The sequence below is a fragment of the Branchiostoma floridae genome, chromosome 3 (genome assembly GCF_000003815.2).
Source record: "Branchiostoma floridae strain S238N-H82 chromosome 3, Bfl_VNyyK, whole genome shotgun sequence".
Classification (NCBI taxonomy): Eukaryota; Metazoa; Chordata; class Leptocardii; order Amphioxiformes; family Branchiostomatidae; genus Branchiostoma; species Branchiostoma floridae.
The window spans coordinates 6,613,801-6,636,290 of NC_049981.1; the positions used below are offsets into that span (position 1 = coordinate 6,613,801).

General features: G+C 41.0%; 2 protein-coding genes across 2 annotated transcripts in view; both read left to right on the top strand.

The window, feature by feature from the left end:
* Positions 1 to 4,633, top strand: part of LOC118411188 (chitin synthase chs-2-like) — a 27,337-nt gene extending 22,704 nt beyond the window's left edge. The window contains exons 14-18 of the mRNA XM_035813267.1: positions 1,712 to 1,769; positions 2,762 to 2,924; positions 3,328 to 3,458; positions 4,020 to 4,247; positions 4,623 to 4,633. Coding sequence (XP_035669160.1) covers positions 1,712 to 1,769; positions 2,762 to 2,924; positions 3,328 to 3,458; positions 4,020 to 4,247; positions 4,623 to 4,633 — 591 coding nt within the window. The remainder of the gene's footprint in view (positions 1 to 1,711; positions 1,770 to 2,761; positions 2,925 to 3,327; positions 3,459 to 4,019; positions 4,248 to 4,622) is intronic.
* An 11,252-nt stretch (positions 4,634 to 15,885) lies between these two features.
* On the top strand, positions 15,886 to 22,136 carry LOC118411189. The gene is made up of 10 exons (XM_035813268.1): positions 15,886 to 15,917; positions 16,782 to 16,937; positions 18,543 to 18,679; positions 19,034 to 19,105; positions 19,435 to 19,533; positions 19,744 to 19,894; positions 20,152 to 20,205; positions 20,569 to 20,734; positions 21,250 to 21,412; positions 21,990 to 22,136. The coding sequence occupies exons 3-10, from the start codon at positions 18,587 to 18,589 to the stop codon at positions 22,134 to 22,136; spliced, it is 945 nt and encodes a 314-aa protein (XP_035669161.1). The 5' UTR covers positions 15,886 to 15,917; positions 16,782 to 16,937; positions 18,543 to 18,586.
* Positions 22,137 to 22,490: the final 354 nt, after the last annotated feature.

Here is a 22,490-nt window from a genome sequence, read left to right on the forward strand (position 1 = left end):
GGGGGGGGGGGCTAAACGTGCTGCGGCAACTTTGACCTCCTATAGCTCCCAAACGGTTTGTGCTAGAACAACCAAACTTGGTGAGTTTTCCTAAAATATTGTTGGCAACAATTTGAAAATAATTGGGTAAGTTTATGATTTTTCATGTTGCCATGGCAACGGGTTTCTGAAAGGCAAATTTTACAAAAATCACTAATTTTGGTTCAAACAATGGAATTTTAAGATTTTCTTGCTAAACTTAACTTCTTTTCATATATCTTTGATATCCAACACATCTTAGGTGAACGTTGATAATTAAATATTCATAAATTATGCTAATGATATGACGTAATTGGTCAAAATCCAAGATGGCCGATAATATCATTATGAAAAGCATAACAGGCTTATTTTCATTCAGATTTCATCACTACTTGGTAATTTCTTACATAAAACATTCGTGTGAACGTTTTTAATCCATTTTCATGGGGTTTTAGTGTTATATGTTGAAAAAATGTATCTTGAAAAATTTCAGGTTGATAATCCAAGATGGCGGATCGCTAAACTACCGATGACGTCATTCTATGACGTCTTTTTGACGTTGTTGCGTCAGCTTTTGACAACAGAAGTCTTATAACACTTAAATATTAATATGAAACCTTTATTGGTAACTTTTTGAGTGAGATATTGAGTGAGGTACTATGGAAAATTCCCCGTTTTAGCCAAAAATATCGTCATATTGATAAAAAAGTTTAGGAATTATAAAACTCGATGAGCACAACCCCCCCCCCCCTGCAAATTTGGTGATCGTACAATAAGCCGTTTTGAAAATACGAAGGGGGGGGGGGGTTGAAAACACCCCCCCCCCCAAGGCCAAAAAAAGCCCAAAAAGCCCAGTCTGGATAGGGTTAACGTATTCAATGTACCGCGTTCGAAATTCCATCTAATATTCAGTGTCACTGACGAGAGTAGGAAATGGATGCTACCTAAAAAGTCTGACCGTTTATCAAACCATATATATATATCCCCTTTTGTAACAGCTATTTGGCGTTCAAGGTGTATTTCTCTATGATCACAGTAGGCCAAAATCCTGACGATGCTATTTGACGTTCAACTTGTATATTTCAAATTGATTTTCACAGTTGGCCAAGATCCTGACGATGCTGTTTGGCGTAAAACTTGTGTTTTTCAATGTTCCAGTCGGCAAAGATCCCGACGATGCTATTTGACGTTCAACTTGTATATTTCAAATTGATGTTCATAATTAGCCAAGATCCTGACGATGCTGTTTGGCGTTCAGCTTGTATTTTTCAATGTTCACAGTGGGCCAAGATCCTGACGATGCTATTTGACGTTCAACTTGTGTTTTTCAATGTTACAGTCGGCCAAGATCCTGACGATGCTATTTGACGTTCAACTTGTATTTTTTAATGTTCACAGTCGGCCAAGATACTGACGATGCTGTTTGGCGTTCAGCTTGTATTTTTCAATTTTCACAGTGGGCCAAGATCCTGACGATGCTATTTGACGTTCAACTTGTATTTTTCAATTTTCACAGTGGGCCAAGATCCTGACGATGCTATTTGACGTTCAGCTTGTATTTTTCAATTTTCACAGTGGGCCAAGATCCTGACGATGCTATTTGACGTTCAGCTTGTATTTTTCAATTTTCACAGTGGGCCAAGATCCTGACGATGCTATTTGACGTTCAGCTTGTATTTTTCAATGTTCACAGTGGGCCAAGATCCTGACGATGCTGTTTGGCGTTCAACTTGTATTTTTTAATGTTCACAGTGGGCCAAGATCCTGACGATGCTATTCACGGTGATCATGGTGATCGTGCTGATAGGGCAGGCCCGGCAGATGGTACAGTCATTACAGATACTGGACGCCAGGCTCCGTGCAGAGAATTCTGAACCCAGCCAGAGCGATAAGGAAAAGAGTAAGGCAGTAGAAGTCGTCAAAGTTAGCCATGATTGCTGTCCACCACCCCCATAGTGTTGTTCAATGATTAAGAGAAAATATATATTCAGACAGTAACAACTAAGCGTTCTCAACCGCCTCCATTTCTTTATGATTTGATCGTATATCAATGACCAGACCAGATTCTACATATAGAATTCAGACACGTTTTACGATTACGTGAGGGCGAGTGATTCATAACACTTATTGTACGTCTATGCCCTGTCACTAAAAACTACAGCCATGTAGATGTAAAAGTTATAATAAAAGTAGATATACCAACAGAGCGTCAAATACTAATCTAAAACAAGTGTTCTAAAGCTATTGATACATGAGTTTTATTATTCTATTTTTGATGTTAAGAATATAGATTTAGATGGTCAAAACTTACAATAAAAGTCGCAGATTCAAAGTAAGAAAACTTTCTTTCAAAATAGAAGTAATAAAGATTCATATTTCTAACATTACTAATAGTATACAAACCAACGTATACAGTAATGTAGGCTTTAATTTGCCTCCTACCTTATCTATTGTTAGTAAGTATCTGTATCTTTATAGCCGGTTTAACCGCCCTTCGTCGTAACACACCAGTTTCGTAGGCACGCGGCGTGGCAGCAGCTGGTTATATTACACCAAAGGACCCGTCACACCTAACTTTTGCACATGTATCTGCAAGCGTTCTATAAAACTATCCAGAGAGGATGCCTCTACTGATTATCTACTGCACTTGGTGATAACAAATTCCACTCTACGATAAGTCTTAAAAACAAAGGCATATACTTTGCTTTAGACGTATGGTGATGTTCCAAACTTGTTTCTCCAGGCTGCCTGGAGTGTCTGAGTTCATATTGTGACGATTGCAAGATGCTGGACTGCACACCACCGCTAGACTGGACACCGGGGAACGTGACAACGTGGATCTCGGAGTGTATTTCCGACTTGGGGACATTTGCTACCAACATATCTAAACATTTTGGGAGATACGAGTAAGTACACATGTACGAAATTACTGTTATGTTTCACTCAAGTTTTTCTTCAACGAGTTTGCCACATGGATCACTTCTTGGCACTAAACTAATAACACTTACAGGAAAAAAACATCTATTCTCCCTAAGTCAGAACATCATCCTTGATGAAGCATTTGTGATCTCCATGTCAGCAAACGACATGGTCAAAAAGGATGTTTTTTTTCAGAACGTGTTAAATACTTATTGAGGAGGCAATGGACAGAGCGAGAGCAAGATAGTAAGGGGACGGGAGATAGAGACAGAGATGATCCCTCGAAAGTGACTACCATATGCATATTCCCTGAACAGGGGTTTTTTATTGCTGCACAAAATTCATGCACTTCCCATCATCATAACAAAATGTCCTATTCTCAAATTTTAGTGGATTCCAGCTGTCTTTGGCAACAAAAAACGAGATGTGTGATGAGTTTGACGGTCCAAACGGCAACCATCAGATGGAGAGGGACTGTGTGATCATTTACACACAATTCCAGGACAAGATACAGAATGCCGGTATGTTTGTTCCTTTGTTTGACAACAATATAACATATAATTTAGTGGCGAGTTTTTGGCGACGCCTCAGAGGCGAGCCTAATACTATAGTTTGTGACCGATTTTCAAGTAGCATTTATATGTAAATATCATGTGAGTAGCAGTCCCGGAAGCAACAGTTAGCGAAACATTACAAGATTAGGCCAACACTGCCTACATTTACTATTAACATGTAAATCACACGAACTGTCTCTGTTACAAAGTACTGCTTGAAACTCTAATTAAGAGTCAGCCACCTTGCTTATGGCAATTTTGACTTGTTGACATTGTACTGCAGCGATAGGTGTCTCCGCTAACTAGCCTGACTAAAATCGCGCTCCTAGCGGCCGGCCCTATAATATTGCCACCGGGGAGGGGGTCATTAACCCCAGCCAGCGAGAGATTGTGTAAACACAGGATATCCGCTAACAGAATGCGGTCACAAACGCAAAATAAGTACCTGTTACAATTTTACCACGTTGTCGACAAACTTTGACTTAACTTGACCATCCACTATCATTGCTCTGATGTATTCCCATACAGAGAATGCCCCCACCCCCTCTGCCCCTCCAACCATCCTCCAGCAGCTGCCCCTCCCCATCAGCGTCATCTATTTTCTGGGCCTGGCCGTGCTTTACGTCATCACCGCCCTGCTACACCCGTCAGAGTTCATGACCCTGGTGTACGGCTTCGTGTATCTCCTGAGTCTGCCGTCTGGGTACATCCTTCTCATCATCTACAGCGTCTGTAACATGACGGATAGGTCCTGGGGTATGTCATTTTTTTAAAATTTACCAGTGGCATTAGCTTGTATCAAAGCTGGTTTAGGCTTAGGTCCCAATTCCCAACCCTTGGCCCGGCCGGGTAGTGTTCGGAATAGAGAAAAATATGATATAAAAGGCAAGAAAACATACAAAATATAAATTAAAAAAATTCATGAGCATAATTTGTGCAATTTCCTTGATAGACACATTATTTTTTGTTTCCGCAAATATCCCGGCCGGGGCTCAATTTGGAAATGGGACTTAAGCCTAAGGAGTATATAGCTGGCCAAAGGCAGTCATCATCCATTCTGGTAGCTAAACACATCCCTAGACTGGCTTCACTCCTCATGGCAGCATTTGATACTATCTTATGCTCTCATAGGGTCTGCTTGAAGATAAAGCAGTTGTTCAGTGATGTTCAATTAGGAGGAACCCAGAACCCAGAGGTCCATGGGTTCGAATCCTGCCATGCTACCAAGAAAGGCACTTCACACGACTGTCCTCACTCCACCTAATTGTAAAAAAGGTGTACCTGACTTCCGTTGGAAAGGTAAATGGCGGTGGAGGAGAAAGATGGGCTCCGCCTTCTAATAACGTGGCCTAGACACAATGGATAACATGCCAATGCCTTGCTATGGGACTACCATTACCTTTACCTTGCCAATGTTCTTCAACTAGCGATCGGCCATCAGAATACCTGGCCCATGAGGACATATACTGATATATCGCAAACTTAATCCAGTCAATTAAAGGGACTCTAAGCATTTTAAAGATACCCTTTTGCAACGTTGAAATACCAGAATTTTTTGTCGTCTTTACAATATGAAATACAGCTTTTTATAATTACATGATAGAAAGTTTAATAATGTCGGAGCAGTGAAGACAATTTTACCTGTGAAATTTTCACAGGCACCCGTGAGTCGAAAACCCCAGGTGCTGCCGCTGTTGGAAGGGGCTTCTTGGAGACTTTGTCGAACATACTGAAGAAAATATGTGTGTAAGTACACCTAACAATTAATGATTATCAAGAACTTAGTACCTATTAACATGTTGAGCTGGAAGACGCCTTGTTGGAAGCGTATGGTGATGATGCGTCAATAACAGACATCCAGGCAATAAGATACATCGAGATAATCTCCATGCAGACCTACCGGTGGCAAAAGAAGTTAAGCCAATGAGTGATCTGAGCCACAGGGGATCTGCCGTCACTGAAACAGGGAGGAGCATTTCTATTCAATAATGGTGTGCTTGCCGAGTAGGTGTTTGGCGCAAACCTTCTACAGGGACGTGCATGGGTCACTTAATTTATCCCAATAGAGATATAAATTGATCGTACAAGCATTAGCACCACAAATCTTATCATTATTATCATTAGTATGGCCAAAGGGAGGGGCAGTAACACCATTATTGAATAGAAATGCTCCTCCCTGTTTCAGTGACGGCAGATCCCCGGTGGCTTAGGACACTCCTTATACCACTGGTAATCTGCCTGGAGATTAACATCAAATATCATTTACTCACAAGAACTGGATATGGTTTTGGAAACGGCCAGTCGTTTCAGGCGCAATCACTACCCTTCGTCAGTGGCACTGAGCATGGTCTGTCGAATAGCAAGTTTTAAACCCAATATTCCATATGCAAATGAGTTGATGACAAATTTAGATAGTCCAATGGTATCCACTGCAGTTGGAAGCTTACACCATGCCATATTGTTTAAAACGTAAAGCTTACTGATGATCGTAAATCGACAAATACTTCCCCTTACATTGCGTCTTGTTATTCTATAAGATGAGTAATGACCCTGTATTTTGTTTCCAAATGAGCTTGATTTCAAATGTTTGTTTGTGTTTTGTTCCGTTCTATTCATATGATTATTGTTTTGATAAGTTTCTTTAATTAATGATTTTTGATTTGAGTTATTAGCGTTTGACTTATTTTGAGTTAATCAGATATGTTATTACCCCTATGTGCGTTTTAAGTCATATAATTGTTGTTGAATTTGTGTTGATTGGGCTCCCTTTTCATGGAAATCCGTTTTTAGAAACCTGAAGTGACCTACCTACAAGATTAATAAATAGATTTTTTTTTAATCAAAAAGTATAACTTCAACATTTATTGCTAAAATATTGTTTCTTTTCTTTACCGTTTTATGGACAGTTGCTGTCAAAAAGACACGGTCAGTGAGATTCCTGACCCAGGTGACAATGGAATTGTTCCGGAGGATGGACATCTCAACCGCGCGTTTGAGGATGATGAGGAGTCTGAATTCTTTGATGATCTGGATGACGATGGAGGTAAGGAAACACATCAGCATCTCAGTCATCAAGAATGATAGTTACCATTGATACAAAACGTTCCAACATTTCCCATTAGTGACCAATCGATGGTAAGCTTCATTTTCTTTCCAGAGCTATTTGAAAAGATAGCTGGTACATCTACTAATTCTCTTCGCCAATGGCGATAGAGTATGTTTTTGTTGACTTTGGTCTGTATGTAGGTCAACAACATAAGTAGTATAGTAGGGGGAGAAAGTTAGGTATTTCGGGAGGCGCTATCGGGAGGTGCAGGTCTGGGGCACCAGGTGCACCTCCCTGGCATATTGGTTGATATATTGATATTGTTTTAGTAATTGCCGTATTAGATTGAATAGATATATATTCAATCTAAGTTCGGTCATTAACGTATAGAAGTATACGAATGGGCTTGTGATTTTGATATGTATGTATCTGTTGTATCTATTTATCAGGGATATGTCTATGTATATTTCTCCTCTTCCCTGACTTTGAAGAGGTGTGTATTTGTATATCTATATCAATACGGGATAATATGAATACTTGTGTATATCTATTCATCATCACTGTATATGTCTTTCATGAGTGTACATGTCCTCCTCCTCCTCAGTCCCTCCTCCAACTCTCATTGTGAATGAAGACATTGGTTACGTAGTACGGGTTTGTTATATCTATAAATAAGTATGAGTGGGTAGTACGGGTCTATCTCTTCATCAGTAGTGTCTAATGTCTTACATGCTTGTATGTTCTCTTCAACCTATCCCCGACCCTCCTTTATTGACAGAAAAATATCCCGGTAAGAGGCAAGTGACACAGACACGCAAAGACGATGACGGAATTCTTTATTCGTCGTTCATTGACATCATTTTTCCCGTCTTTAATGCTATATTGAGTTTAACATCAATGTCTCTTTGACAGGATGAGTTCATTTCATTTCAATGCAATACAATGTATCCATGGTCCTTCAGTAGGTTTTGTTCTGAAACCCATTTTGTGTTGTACACGACCTTCATGCACCGATAGGGCGCCACGACAAATTCTACTAGATAGTATGTTCTGCCAAATCGTTTTGTCTCTTTGATGACATGCTGAGGAACTTCTCCTTCATTGCGGGGTCGCGGAACTGTATTATAATCCCGGTAAAGCGTCCACTCTTCTTCGTCTTCCATATCGTCTTCATTGTCATCTTCTTCTTCTTGAGAACTTGTCACAGAACCGTCAGATTGATAATCCGTTTCTTGTAAATCTTCTTCACTGTCTTCTTCATCCGTCTGTTTCTGTCTTTTGTACCGTATATCTGATACCGACATATTGTTCTGACATTGCGTTATTTTGAAGTCTGCAAAAAAATATCGCAAAACATAGACTAAAGTGCAAGTCTTCTCTATATTTTTACAGTTGAATAATGGCGTTCCGTTGCGACCAATGTGACAAAGTGTTCCAACAAAAACGTTCGCTTAAGCGACACAAACAATCGGTGCACAGTGAGTCACCGGCCTACCGCTGTGGCGTGTGTAAGGAACGCTTTACTCGCCGCGATAACTTGAAGCGTCACGAAAAGCAGCACGCCTCTCTCAACAGTTTTCGTCATGTGTGTAACGTCTGCGGCAAAATTTTTGCGAGGCGTGACAAGTTGATTGAGAACCAAAGTGTTCACAACAAGCACTCTCAAACCCTGTCGGCAACAAGTGATCTACAAGAAAACGACGTAAATTCTTCAACATCAGAATCAAAAAGTGGGGTAAGAAAACGTGAAGACAACGACGAGGATAAAAAACCTTCAAAACAAGTACGACATCATGTGGCATCGGCGAGTGAGAGGGCTGACCTTTTGCAAGAGGATCCGTTGGCGATACTGGACGACCTGGTAACTCCAGTCGAAGAAGAAGAGCGAGGCAACGCAGCCCTAATACAAATGTACAGAGAAAAGTGGCAGTTTATACGCACCCACTTCAAGAGAGGTCGGAAAATCCAGGACGAATACAACTTCCGTTTACACACCACCAGCATCGACGAATTGTCCAGCAAAGCATGGGCTGTATTTCGCGACCAAAACGCAGCATTTAACCCTCAAGCACCCGACCTTTTTTTGCGATTAAAATGACCGAGTAGGGTCCAAACGGACCCCAAAATGTTTTGTTCATAAAATCTAAGTTCCAATTCCCATCGGTGATCATTGTACATACATTGCTTCGTCAATGTATGAGGAATAGTTCGACATGTTAATGTGTTGCTAATTCCACCTCATTATCATAATTTATGCAAAAGATCAGAAGGACCATCTTTTGCACTAAACCTATTCTGACCAGAGAGGGGAATTTTGAGGCCCTCAGCAACCTTTATGTCGCATAACTCATGAACGGCTAGTGCTAAAGCTACGAAACTTGGTTGTATATTACGAAATATTGTTAGCAAAATTCTTTTGTCAATAAAGTGAATTTATTATTATTTGGGGTTGCCATGGCAACGGAATTATGACAGGCATATTTTTGCCAAAATTTGCCAATTTCGATTTAAACAAGGTTTTCTTGGTAAACAATGCTTGTTTTCTTACAACAATAAAATTCTATGAAATTCAATGCTTTTTTCATGATTCAATATTTATAATTTATGCTAATTTCATGACGTCATTAGTCAAAATCCAAGATGGCCGCCCTTATTAGCTTAATGACGTCATAATGTCGTCATATTATATGGTGATGACACATAAGTTTTCATGAGGATTTAGTTTTACATGTTTATTACATGCTCTGAAAGTTTGGTGGTGATACGATAAATAGTTAGGAAGTTTGTTTCAAAAGCTACACTTTTTTGCTGGGGTCCGTTTGGACCCCAGACGGACTGATCACGGACTTTCTTTATAGCTTCCACAGTATTGTACTAATCTTCATGAAAACTTAGGAGAAGGTATAGAAGATGTTGGCTGACAAAGTCACGGAATGAATTTTTGTTCAGATTAAAAATGTTCAAAGGGCACTGCAAAATATACGACTGGGGTCCAAACGGACTAAGAGGGTTAAGCTAAGTGTGTCGTTTGGTTTCATTCTGAGAAACAACGAAACTGGCGAACTCCGGTACTATTACGCTTGCAACAACAACCATTGTTTCCTGAAGGAACCGGTATTGGTGGCAAACGAAGATGGGGTAAGAGACTTCTTGGACAAAGTGACTACCATTGACATTCTGGAATGCGCTCGTCAACAGCGGCCAGACTCCAAGTGGACTGTTGAGGCAGTTCCTAACATAACGTTTTACGTGGCCAAACTGAAAGGACATCCCATAGGCACGGCACCCTGCAGTCTCCCCGCATACCTCGTGAACAGTAAAGCGGTTGATCCGTTACACCGTGGATCAAATGGCCCATACCAGGACAACTTGTGTTTCTTCCGCTGCGTTGCGACACACTATGGCGGTAGTTCCAAGGATCTGGAGGCCGCCACCAAGATCCAATTCCAGAAGTTCCTGGCCAAGACGGACAAAACAAAAGACAAGTTCAAGGGGGTGACGTTGGGGATGCTGGACGAGATGGAAAGGGCGTTTCAGCTCAACATTTACGTGTACTCTCTTCAACCTCAGGACGAAGAGACCGACGAAGAGAATAATTACTTTGCCGAGCTCGTCAGACGTCCTCTGTCGCGGCATAAGGACACCATGTTCCTGAACCTGTATGAAACCCATTTCAGCTACATCAAAGACTTCAAGAAATATGCAAAGTCGTATGCCTGTCCCAAGTGCGGGAAGAAGTGGAAGGATTCAAACAAGCTTCATCGCCACGAACTGACATGTGACGGCGCCATAACCTACGAGTACCCTGGGGGAGCCTACCATCTACCACCGACTATCTTTCAGAAACTCAAGGACGAGGGACTCGTCGTGCCACCAGAAGATCGGTACTACCCTTTCCGTGCGACCTACGACATCGAATATCTCTCAAAACCCCTGGCAAACGACAAGACACCGAAGCTTCACTGGGAGGCAGTCCATGAGTTGTTGAGCGTGAGTGTTTGCTCGAACGTACCGGGATACACCATCCCTCGGTGCTTCGTTTCTGGCGGCGATCCGTCCGTAGTCGTAAAAGACATGATTGAGTATCTCCTGCAGATCAGCGGTACGGCTTACGACGTGCTGAGGCGAAAGGTTGCGTGGGTCTTTGAAGAAATGGAACGTAGGAGACAACGGGGCATTGAAGGAGAGAAGGAAGGAGACGAAAGTGTAGATGGCAACGATCTACATGCAGAACGTAAAAGGCACTACCTGACGAAACTGATAGACGAGTACGATCGGTACCTAAAACAACTCGTAGTTATTGGCTTCAACACCGGCAAGTATGACATAAATGCCATGAAGAAGGTGTTTTTCCCCACACCTCTTCAAACAACAGAACCGCCTTCGCCCCATCAAGAGGAACAACGACTTTATGTCCATAGAAACGGAAGACTTGAAGTTTCTGGACTTGACTAATTACGTGGCTCCCAGTTTTAGCTATGCAGCCGTTATGGCCGCGTACGGGTGTACGGAGACCACAGGCTTCTTCCCCTACGAATGGATGGATTCCCTGGAAAAACTGGAAAGAACGGATCTTCCTCCAGCGTCAGCCTTCTACAGCAAGCTAAAGATTTCACACATCTCAGAAGAGGATTACGCCTATTGCCAGGAAGTCTGGAAAGACCAAGACATGCACACCATGAAATACTTTCTAACGTGGTACAACAATAAGGACGTGGTGCCGATGTTGGACGCTGTGCAGAGAATGTTCGACTTCTACAAAGACCGACAGATTGACATGTTTAAGGACGGCATCAGTGTACCGGGGCACAATGAAGTACTTGTTCATGGACTTAGGTGACACAAATTTCACGTGCATGGACAACGAAGAGATCTACAGACTCTTTAAGAACAATATCGTTGGTGGGCCTAGTATTATTTTCCATCGATATCACCAGAAAGGGGTGACTTGTATCCGCGAACACGAGATGAAAGAAAGTGTCAGGGAACCCAAAACATGTCAGAAAGTGATTGGCTGCGACGCCAACGCTTTATATCTCTGGTCCCTGATGCAGGACATGCCCACTGGTTGCTATATACGCCTCAGGGCCAAGGAAGAATTCAAAAGAGAGTACTCGCAAGGTGTCGGGCGCATGGCCACACAATGGTTGGAGTGGGTGGGGTATCAACAGGACAAAGTCATTCGGCACAAATTCAACAATACCGAGAAACGCATCGGACCACGACAAATTCCCGTGGATGGCTTCTGTGCGGACACGGGTGAAATCTTTCAGTTTCACGGGTGTTAATTTCATGGTCACGATAATTGTCCACTGACGGCAAAACACCGATCCAACGTTCTGACGGCCAAAACTATGTCAGAAAAATTCGCCGAAACTATCCAGACGACGGAATACTTACGAGGGTTGGGGTACAAGGTGACGGAAATGTGGGAGTGTCAGTGGCGACGATTGCAAAGATGTGATCGCGACGTGTCCGCCTTTTTGGCTCAGTACAAAACACCTACTGAAAGTAAGTACAAAATGTCAGAAGACCAAATCCTCCATGCTGTCTGTTCGGGTGAACTGTTTGGCGTGGTCGAGTGCGACATCAGCGTCCCCGCAGAGCACAGAAAGACCTTTGAAGAGATGCCACCTATTTTCAAAAACGTCGACATTTCTATCGACGACATGGGTCCTTTCATGAAACAGTATGCCGAGACCAATAATATCATGACGAAATCCAGACGGTCTCTCATTGGTAGCATGTTTGACAAAAAGATTCTCCTGGCTACACCGTTACTGAAATGGTACATGGAGAAGGGTCTGATAGTGTCTCACATTTACCAGTTGCTGGAATACGTACCTAAGGCGTGTTTCAGGGCGTTCGGTGACCGCGTCAGCGACCCTCGTCGCGACGGCGATAAAGACAAGTCTAAAAAGATCATTGCCGATACGATGAAACTTATCGGCAATTCGGCCTACGGCAAGACCGTAACCAACAAAGAAAAACAACTGGATGTCGAGTTCTGCAAGGATGCTGTCACTGCGACGCGCAAAATCAACACTCCGCGCTTCCGCCACGTAGAAGAAGTATCTGACGACTTCTACGAGATGCAACTCACGAAAAAAGTGATCAAATTCAACTTGCCTCTTCAGATTGGGTTCTTTGTCTATCAGTATGCGAAGCTCCGCATTCTGGAGTTCTACTATTATTTCATGACGAAATTCGTGGACCCCTCGGACTTTCAATACTGCAACATGGACACGGACTCGGCCTACATCGCCATCTCGGCAGAGAGGTTTGAGGACGTCATCAAACCAAATATGCTTGACAAGTACAAAGAAGAAAGACATCTCTGGTTTCCCCGCGATGACACCCCCGAGAATGCTGCCTTCGACAAACGCACACCCGGTCTGTTCAAAGAAGAGTGGTCAGGGGACGGTATTGTGGGGCTGTGTAGCAAAACCTATTACTGTTTCGGTGGAGACGAAAATGATGAAGACAAATTCAGCTGCAAGGGGATCAGCAAAAAAGGCAATGACATTAATTTCCAAACATATCTCAATATCTTGGAAACACAGAAAAGCGGTCAGGGTATAAACAGGGGCTTCCGCGTTCGAAATAATCAGATGTTAACATATTCTCAAGCAAGGGATGCCTTTTCTTACTTCTATCCCAAACGACAAGTGCTGAGTGACGGTGTTACAACCCTACCACTCAATATCTGACGAGTACTTACCGTTTGCATGCCATGGTGATTCTTTGATTATTGTCAGGAGTAATGTCGTAGATTACGATCGCTTCGTGTGTATTATAATCCTTAAGTTTGTTCATACTTTTGTATAACGACCAGCAGCAATGCCTTTGTTTAGACAAAAAGACGTTGTACGGATATTGTTACTGAAGTCATTAAAATGATGTAACGAACATCCTCGATGTCGTCTATGTTTTAAGATAAAACGGATATATTAATTCTTGGTAATACATACATGGACGAGGAAAGACACATGGAAGACATGTACAGACACTACTAATGAATAAATATAACAAACATGTATTACCCACTGATATTTATAGGCACTATGCCTTTATTCACCATGGGAGTAGGGACGGAGGATGACATATGCACACATGAAAGACACACACACACACACATACACACATACACACACACACACACACACACACACACACACACACACTACTTATACATAGATATAACATACCCGTACTACCTAACCAATGTCTTCATTCACAATGAGAGTTGGAGGAGGGACTGAGGAGGAGGAGGACATGTACACTCATGAAAGACATATACAGTGATGATGAATAGATATACACAAGTGGTCATATTATCCAGTATTGATATAGATATACAAATACACACCTCTTCAAAGTCAGGGAAGAGGAGAAATATACATAGACATAGCCCTGATAAATAGATACAACAGATACATACATATCAAAATCACAAGCCCATTCGTATTTATCGTATACTTCTATACGTTAATGACCAAACTTAGATTGAATATATATCTATTCAATCTAATACGGCAATTACTAAAACAATATCAATATATCTACCAATATGCCAGGGAGGTGCACCTGGTGCCCCAGACCTGCACCTCCCGATAGCGCCTCCCGAAATACTTAACTTTCTCCCCCTACTATACTACTAACATATAAGTCGAGAAATTGTGGATGGAACTTTTTGATTTTTTGCAGGTGTGTAGCGGTTGTCAAAAGGCATGCCTAGTTCGAAAACGGTTTACCTGGCGTTTTCCTACGTTACAGCAGCGAGCTTTGTATTTTTTCGTGGTTTGTGTCGGGAAGCATAAGTCAAAATGCAGCTGGGCGATTTCCAAGATGTTTGGCAGGTGTGTAGCGGTTGTGGAAAGGATTGTCATGTGCGAGAATGGTTTAGCTAGCTTTTACCTATGGTGCTGTAGCTGGCTTTGTATGTAAGTGCGTTTGTCTGTATGCACGATAACTCGAGATGTTCTTGATGGATGCTAATGATATTTCGTTGATAGGTAGGGGACATAGAAAGGAAGGTCAAGTTCGATAATGGGCTTCCTGGCGACTTGTTTGGTACTGCAAGTGAGCGTCAAAGTTTGCGCCTAAATTTTCCAGAAGTGCCAGGTTCATGAATTTTAAGTGGTGGATAGCTGTTGGGACTAGGAGTAAATGGTGTAATTTTGGGTCCCCTAGCAGCTTGTTTGGAACTGCAATGGGACTTATAGTTCGTAACTTTTTAGATGGATAACTCCTGAGGGGATTGATGGATATTCTTTGTTTTTGGTAGGTAGGTACTTTGGGTGATTATTAACATAATGAGATGCTAATTATATAAATCACTAGCAATATACTTGTGACGGAGTTACCTAAAAGGACTTGAATCGGCCCATAGATGTCTAAAAATAAAGAAGAAGTAGGTCAAGAGAGCCAGTCGAAGCAGAGAATCCCTGACGTTGTCTTGGAAGCATGGAATTCTGATTGACCAGGGATGATACGTCTTTGAAGCATGGAATTCTGATTGGCCAAGGATCATACCAGGTCATCCGTGTACTATTCGGCCAGGTCGGAGTCTGGTGAGACTACTGATTTTAACAAAACACTATGAAAGTTGCGCTGGAAAATATCACAACATTGTACATAATTTCATTGTCACCAGTTCGCTGAGACGGTTATGTTTTTGGTAGCATTTGTGGGTTTGTGAGGAACACACGTTCATGCAGTCATTTGCTATTGGGGTAGGTACTATTTAGTAATACATGAATAAGACGTTAAAGTCTTGATCAAGGCATGATTATTTGGCGAAGAGATGTGTTTGTCAAACTCTAGTTCATAATGATTTTGTTTTACTTTTTTTTAGATACAGTCTACCCAAATAGGAATTGTTCTCATACATATTTCACCATTAATGATTGAAGTTATCATTTAGTAAGTTTGACATGTTGAGAGTTTTAGGCTATACATCAACCATACCATTATCTGTATAACAGTGAATGGGGCAGGGCCACATGAACAAGACAGTGCAGAGACCAACCAGGCTACGGAGTGTGATAACAATCCACTAAGTAAGTGTCAATGGCTTTTTTTTTACTATGTCTTCCTTTCCGCGGGCGCATGTTCTAGGCCTAGTAGTGTTTGACAACATTATGAATTTAGATAATAATTTCCAGATTATTTTAGACGAAAGTTTTTATAAATGAACTATTCGGTCGAGTTTTAACGTTTCTTAGAATGCTCTTTGTGTTACTATATACAAATATAAAAATTTAAATAGTCTTCTGCTGTCTTAGAAATAATGCTTGTAGTTCGCATTGTAATGTCTTTACTTGTTTTACAAACGGGCTCGTCAGTAGCTTAATTGGCCGAACGCTGGCGCTTCAAAGGTACATACACAAGGCTTGCAGTGCTATCCTTGCTCTCTCTCTACTTATTTGTGTATGACGTCTGAAATATGTCTTCAATAAGACAAAGTAAATCATTTTACGTGTGCAACCCTGAGACTTTTAACGGAGAGGAGCAAGGGGCCAGTCCCTGGCCTAGGCACTTAGGCAGGCAGGACTTGACACAAGTACCTCAAATTCTCTTCACTATTTTTGCAACTCACTTATTTTCACGGTGATACAGGTTTCAAACTGTGATTCTTAAACCAATCTTTACCAAATTCTGGTTTGCAGTCAATTGTATTGTGCAGATAAATTTTTAATTTGAAACTCTCTTTCACGCTGTAGATCTGTTCATAAGATGATGAGTCAAAAGATTGTAAAATTATCACACGAAAAAACATTGCCCAGAAATTTATCTTCCTTCTGTCCTGCCCTACATGGCTATCTGGCACCTCATCTTTTTTATAGCATGTACCAAAATACATAAAACCCTAACCCCAAATTTAACCAATCAGGCTTAAAATATGATAAGAAAGGCAAGAAAACACAGAGAACTTTTAAAAAAAGTCAGGAGCATAATTTGTGTAATAGTATATTCACCAGTAAAAAGTTTCATTTTTCGTTTCCGCAAACATCCTGGCCATTTCGGAAATGGGACCTAAGCCTTCACCAACTCTTTTGCTTACCCCACCAATTCATCAACCAATCCACCAGCCGACCCCCCTACCAACCCACTAACCCGATTAACTAACCGCTAAACCAATCGGCCTACCCTTGTGTTAACCCATTAGGTAACCCACGTCACATGAAATATAGTTTTACATTCTTGGAACATTCTAAATGTTATCGTTATTGTATTGACAGCAAAAGAACCACGACATGTAGCGGGACCCAGTGAGCGGCGCCTCGGGCGGCAGAAGTCGCGAGGCCGCGGCGGGAGGAGGGCCAGTGTCCCCAGCTCCAACTGGGACAGCTGGGGTAGCCGGAGGTCTCACAGCCCCGCACGGCCATCAATCTTCTGTACGTGCCAGAAATCTTTTTTCCCTTTTAGTCCATACTGATTTGATCATATGGATGTCATCATCTTGGAAGCTAAAACTGATGCGAGCGTGCGAATAGAAAAAAAAAGTATTGACCCCCAATAAAGTTGCTTTCATTATGAGATCTAAGTGGCCAGGAAGGTTGAACAAACACACAGACTATAGTATACCGAACAATAGATTCTTCATTTTTGTTCTTTCACATCTACTTTGAGTTCGGGATAGTAAACGTTTTCCGATAGTTCTGATATTTCTGCAATCTACAGCATATATTTGCTTATATTTATTTTGAAGCTGCTTCGTACGATATACAGTATTTTTTTCATTTTTGGAAACGGCCGAAAATTGATGCACCCGAAGATATCATCCATATAATCAAATCAACGCGGCCGTAAAATGAACGGCAAAGCATTTTCTGTACTTGCCAAGAAACAAGGCTTCTTCCTGAAAATCTTGCTGTCTTCTTGTATTAGTGCCCAGGTACGACTGTCAGTGTGATTATACCCCTGTCACATTTGGCGAAAATGTATCGAGCGACGATTCTGCGGCAATCACCGAGCCTTGTTATAATAACTTTATTGCACAACAATTGTACAAGGTACAAAGTATGGCTTACATGTGACAGGGACGGTTTCGGGTGAAAAATATGGCCGATCTTCTATCGATACGCCCGAAGATCGTGGATAATGTGACAGGGTCAGGGGTATTACTATTAAGAAGTTGCTAGCAAAGATAACATTTCCTTAGCACCTACTTCCTCACGTGCCTTTGAGGGATCGATGCGTCCTTTTCCACGTTTAGCGATGTTGTGGTCCCCCCATGGCTCTGTACCAACAGGAGCTTCCACTGTTTTCAAGGGTATTTCCTCAATTTCTCTCCACTTCATTCTTGGTCTTCCTCCTTTCCTTCTTTCACTCAGCACGCGGTCACATGGGTGAGGTCAGGGCTTGCTATCGTCGTAAGGCCGCTAACTTCGGACATTTTAGAGGACAGCCATGTATGTGTCCTGCAAAGTTCAACTGTCTTGCTACTCAAAATGCTGATTTGGATCCTATCGCATCAAAATCGTTCGACGATCGTACGACCCTACATGGCTTCCAGCCTAAGATCTTCTTCGCTGTTCTGTTTTCTCCCATTCACAGGAAATGTTCTAGCCATCTTAGGATTCTCCCTCCGACCATGTCCACCACTTTGAATTCAATCTCTTTGATTTGTTCTACGGTAGATCTCTTTGTAATTCTGTCTCTGTATAAGATACCCAGTATTGCGAAGACTAAAAACTACAAACTTATAAATCATAATCTTCAATTCCTTAGTCGCACTGAGGCATAGTAGATAACAATTGCCTTTGTTCCTTCTTACGAGGTCTACTGTATCTTTGCACTTCATTTCAGGGAAGACAATGCAAAGTATGCACAGTTCCCAAAAAATATTAGCATTTTGCAACATCGCTCATAGATATAATGAAAACTATCTGCAGCCATATTCCCTTTCACACATTGTGTCATAGCTATGAAGAGATAGTTGCTTAATGATATTCTAATGTAATTGACTGTTCTGAATGCTCCCTATTTACACATTGCAGCTGTGCCCTTGCCTGCATCTAAAGGAGGCAAGTCGTTCTCGAGCATGAGGACCGGAAATCTCGCGAGATCTGGAAGCCCGACGTTTATGAAAGACGTCTTTGATTGGCTCCCGTATCACTGGCCAGAAAAGCTGAAGGTACATATTTTTTTTAGTTTCAATATGTAGACATTAACTGGAAAGGGAGACCTGGCGCATCCCCGCCTTGTAATTAGCCAGCGAGAGGGTATGTCAGCCTGTAAGGGGCGCTCTAACCCCGTCGTGTGTAAGCACGTCGACTGCTGCTGCTGCTGCTGATGAGACAGTAGCTATTTTAAATATACGTGCACTAATTTTGTAATTTTGTATTGACACTACGGCATATGAGTGTACAATATCGAATTTATAGTAATACGTTTAAAGTGACGTGTGCAAGTCAATGTTTTACGTATTTTGAATAGCATGTATTCGAGAGTATACTTTTTAAGTTTTTGTACTTCTCTCTCTTTGCAGAAAAAGTACGAGAAGAAGTTTCGTGAGAATGGTTTCAAAAACACAACCTTCATTTCCGGTATGACGGACAAGGTAGGGCTGCTTTGTCTCTTGGTCGGATATCATTAAGTAAGACTTTTCAATGTACCTCTTAATGAACATGTAATGGACATGTAATTCAGCCATCCGGCTGCCAAGTGTTCCAACAATAAAACCCCCATTTATTTATTTGTACATATTTTCCGAAAGCGTAGTCCGGAGGTCCAAAATGTTTGAATACTTTGTATACGAAATAGAGTTGGACGCATTTTGTCCAACACCTACATATATTGCATAACAGAGTACATGTAAATGTAGTTTGCATGGATCTCTACAATGTTTTCCATATAAGCGTGACCGACTTTATGTTGTTTCACTTGCAGGATCTCCAGGCTATCGGCATAAACAATGACGTCCACAGGGATATTCTTATGAAGAAAATCAAGAAGCTCACGGAATTCGAACTACCGGGTGACGTACCAGTAAGTAAACTCTGAAACATTAGCCATATCATTTCTACTTTATGTCATGTCTTCAATAAGAATTGGGGTAAACTAAATTCTGATAATGCGTTTTTTTATGATGATAAAGAGTCTTAAATGGGAAGTTGTCATCTCTTAACAATAGAAACAGTTACAAAGAATGTACTTTCGCAAAAAAAATAGGAACGAAATGTCTGTACTATTTCACAGGACAATTGTAGAGAGTGGCTCTACTCCATAGAACTTGACCAGTACATCAAGAATTTTGAAAACTATGGCATCTACTCCAAGAACGACATGGCTAGCCTGCGCAGTATGGACATCACTAAGCTCCTGAAGGATCTGAAGATAACGAAAATGGGTAGGTGTACTGTATAACTGTTGCTTCTACAGGAAGAGATCTCTATTTAAACTCTACGTCTTATATGATTGTCAATTAGACTAACAGCGGTCATGACCTAGATTCGACGTAGATTTCGATGGCAATCTCTAGAAGTATAATTTTGCCAGATGGCCATGTGAATGACATACATCTTAAGATATGCCTGGCATGTACTTGTAAAAGTGGTTTTCGTATTTCATTATGTATCATCTAATGACTTCTTTTTGCCTCTACAGCACACATCAACCGAATCAGCAATGCTATAGCGAGAATGAGAAGCCCAGATGAATGTAGGTAGCAAATATGAATATTCACATATAAAGTTTCAGAATGAGACCTATTTCATATAACCTTTGCTGGTACCAAATGCTATAAAGAATGTCGTATAAAAGTCAATCATACGAATCTAATAGAATTCAGTCAATAAGTAAACAAAGATCGTAAAAAGAAGAGTAAGCTATTTAAGATTCTAATTTCAGAATCAGTTCCCCTGTGTCGACATACATGTAAGTAACTATTTGACATTTCGACCTAACAACATATTTTTGGAAATCAGTTCTTCTCCAGAATGAATTGTATTGACACAGAAGACCTTTCAAACCATCCTTAAGTTTTCCATAAAACCATAAAGTTTTTACGCTGTGTTATCACAGCTGACAGAAGAATCATCAAGGTGAAGGCAATCATCAATAAAGAAGTGAAGACGCGCGTGATGCAGCAAGATGACGGCAGGACCCGTGAGTTTACGTTCTGGGACACGCTCCGGAGGGAATGTCTGGATCCGGACATCGCGCTATTCAGCTCGGACGGAGACTTAAGGTAAGAGCTAAACTTATTCAAAACGTTTACCAGCCTAGCTATCGTCAGGCTATGTTATACACTACAGTCCATAGTAATGTAGAAATTGATATTCAATATAACAGAACCAAGCTTTATGGACATGACAGAGTACAGTGACTATTCTATGTTCAAATATAAACTAAAAACAGTGGATACAGAATAAATCTTAAAACTCTTTTAGCTAAGTAATATAGGATAATAAGAAAATCTCCATACAATCAGATTGGGCTAAAATGAGTGTCACTATCTTTTCTAATCACAAAGCAATTTTCTATCGTACGACCCTTGGTGCACTTTTACTCAAATATTAAACAAATCATTTCCTTATCGATGATCTGGGTGTGAATAGAATCAACATATAGAAAAACACCCGAAGCGCAATATTTGTAAGTACTTTAGAAATTTGTTTTTTTGTAACAAAGAGTGAAAAAAAAAACTTTTAAGCAAGCTACAAACTGATCCGGATGCATTTTTTTTGCTTTTATATTGTGTAGAGGAAAGCTTGTTGAGCTGCGGAACATGTGGTTGGGAGTTCTCCTCATTATCAACGTGCTGTGGATCACCATCGTGGTGTCTCTCACCTACATCCCTGAACTCCGGCTGTGGGACGCCAACCCTCTTAGTCTGCTGTCTCTGTTGGTGTTCGGTCTGCTACAGGTAAGCATTAATATTGTAGTGTATTTAAAATGGTTACCAAATTGAATCCCGTTGATGGATCCGGAAGTTCTAATGTCATGAGAGTGTGACCCTCTTAGTCTTCTAATGGATCAGGTAGTCATGAGTTCGAACCCCAAGACTCTGACTTAGTCTTTAGGTGCTCGGTTTGGTACAGGTAAGCCATCTTTACGTATCAAATGGTCTCATTTCTTCCTTTAGCTTTATAACGTTTTATCGCCCCTTAGTTTGAATTCTGTTCCCACTCCTTTCCTTTGACAATATTTGAAGCGAATTAATATATAATGAAGCAATAAACGACTAGATATAATACGTTTCCAAAATTCAACCAATAGGCATGTGATCTGAAGCCCAACTTGGTTCTAGACTCCGATTCAAATAGCAACTACATATCAATAACCTAAAAGATCCTAAATGATTTTCAGTGATTCGAAATGCAATGTATTGTATAACAATGACAAGCTTTAGGCTTTATCATATTTATGGTTATAGAAAAATTGAATGCAGTGGCTGATGCTTATAACATGAATTATAATATTTTCTGTATCCGTCCCCACAGTTTATCCAGTTCCTGGCTATGCTGTACCATAGACTGAGAACTATGCTGCACTACATCGCCAGACTGCCCTACCCATTCAAAGTGAACGCCATTAAATGTACAGGGAGCAGCAAAGCAGAAATAAAAATTGAACACAAAGGTAACTAGAAAGCTCTCTCCCCCCCCCCCCCCTCTCTCTCTCTCTCTCTCTCTCTCTCTCTCTCTCTCTCTCTCTCTCTCTATATATATATATATATATATATATATATATAAACGAAGATATTGATATAGATAGGTAGATCAAATCCACCACATCTTATGTTTACTTTTGCTCCTGCACCAGTTTTGTAGCGAAGTCTGCAAGTGAAATATTATTTGTCAAGAAAAAAACTAACTATATGCCGCTTTCACATGATGGTTCTTGTTGGGCTTATTTAGATATTACTTCTTATTTTTCAGGAAGCAGTGACGCCATGCCCAATGATGGAGATATTATTACTCCGCGCCCAGCCATAATTTCAG

Bases quoted from the DNA above. Each gene is read 5' to 3' on its own strand.
- LOC118411189 (XM_035813268.1), top strand. From the start codon at position 18,587: ATGAGGACCGGAAATCTCGCGAGATCTGGAAGCCCGACGTTTATGAAA. The intron at 19,534-19,743 runs GTAAGTAAACTC...ACTATTTCACAG, and splicing joins AACTACCGGGTGACGTACCA to GACAATTGTAGAGAGTGGCT. The intron at 21,413-21,989 runs GTAAGCATTAAT...CCGTCCCCACAG, and splicing joins TGGTGTTCGGTCTGCTACAG to TTTATCCAGTTCCTGGCTAT.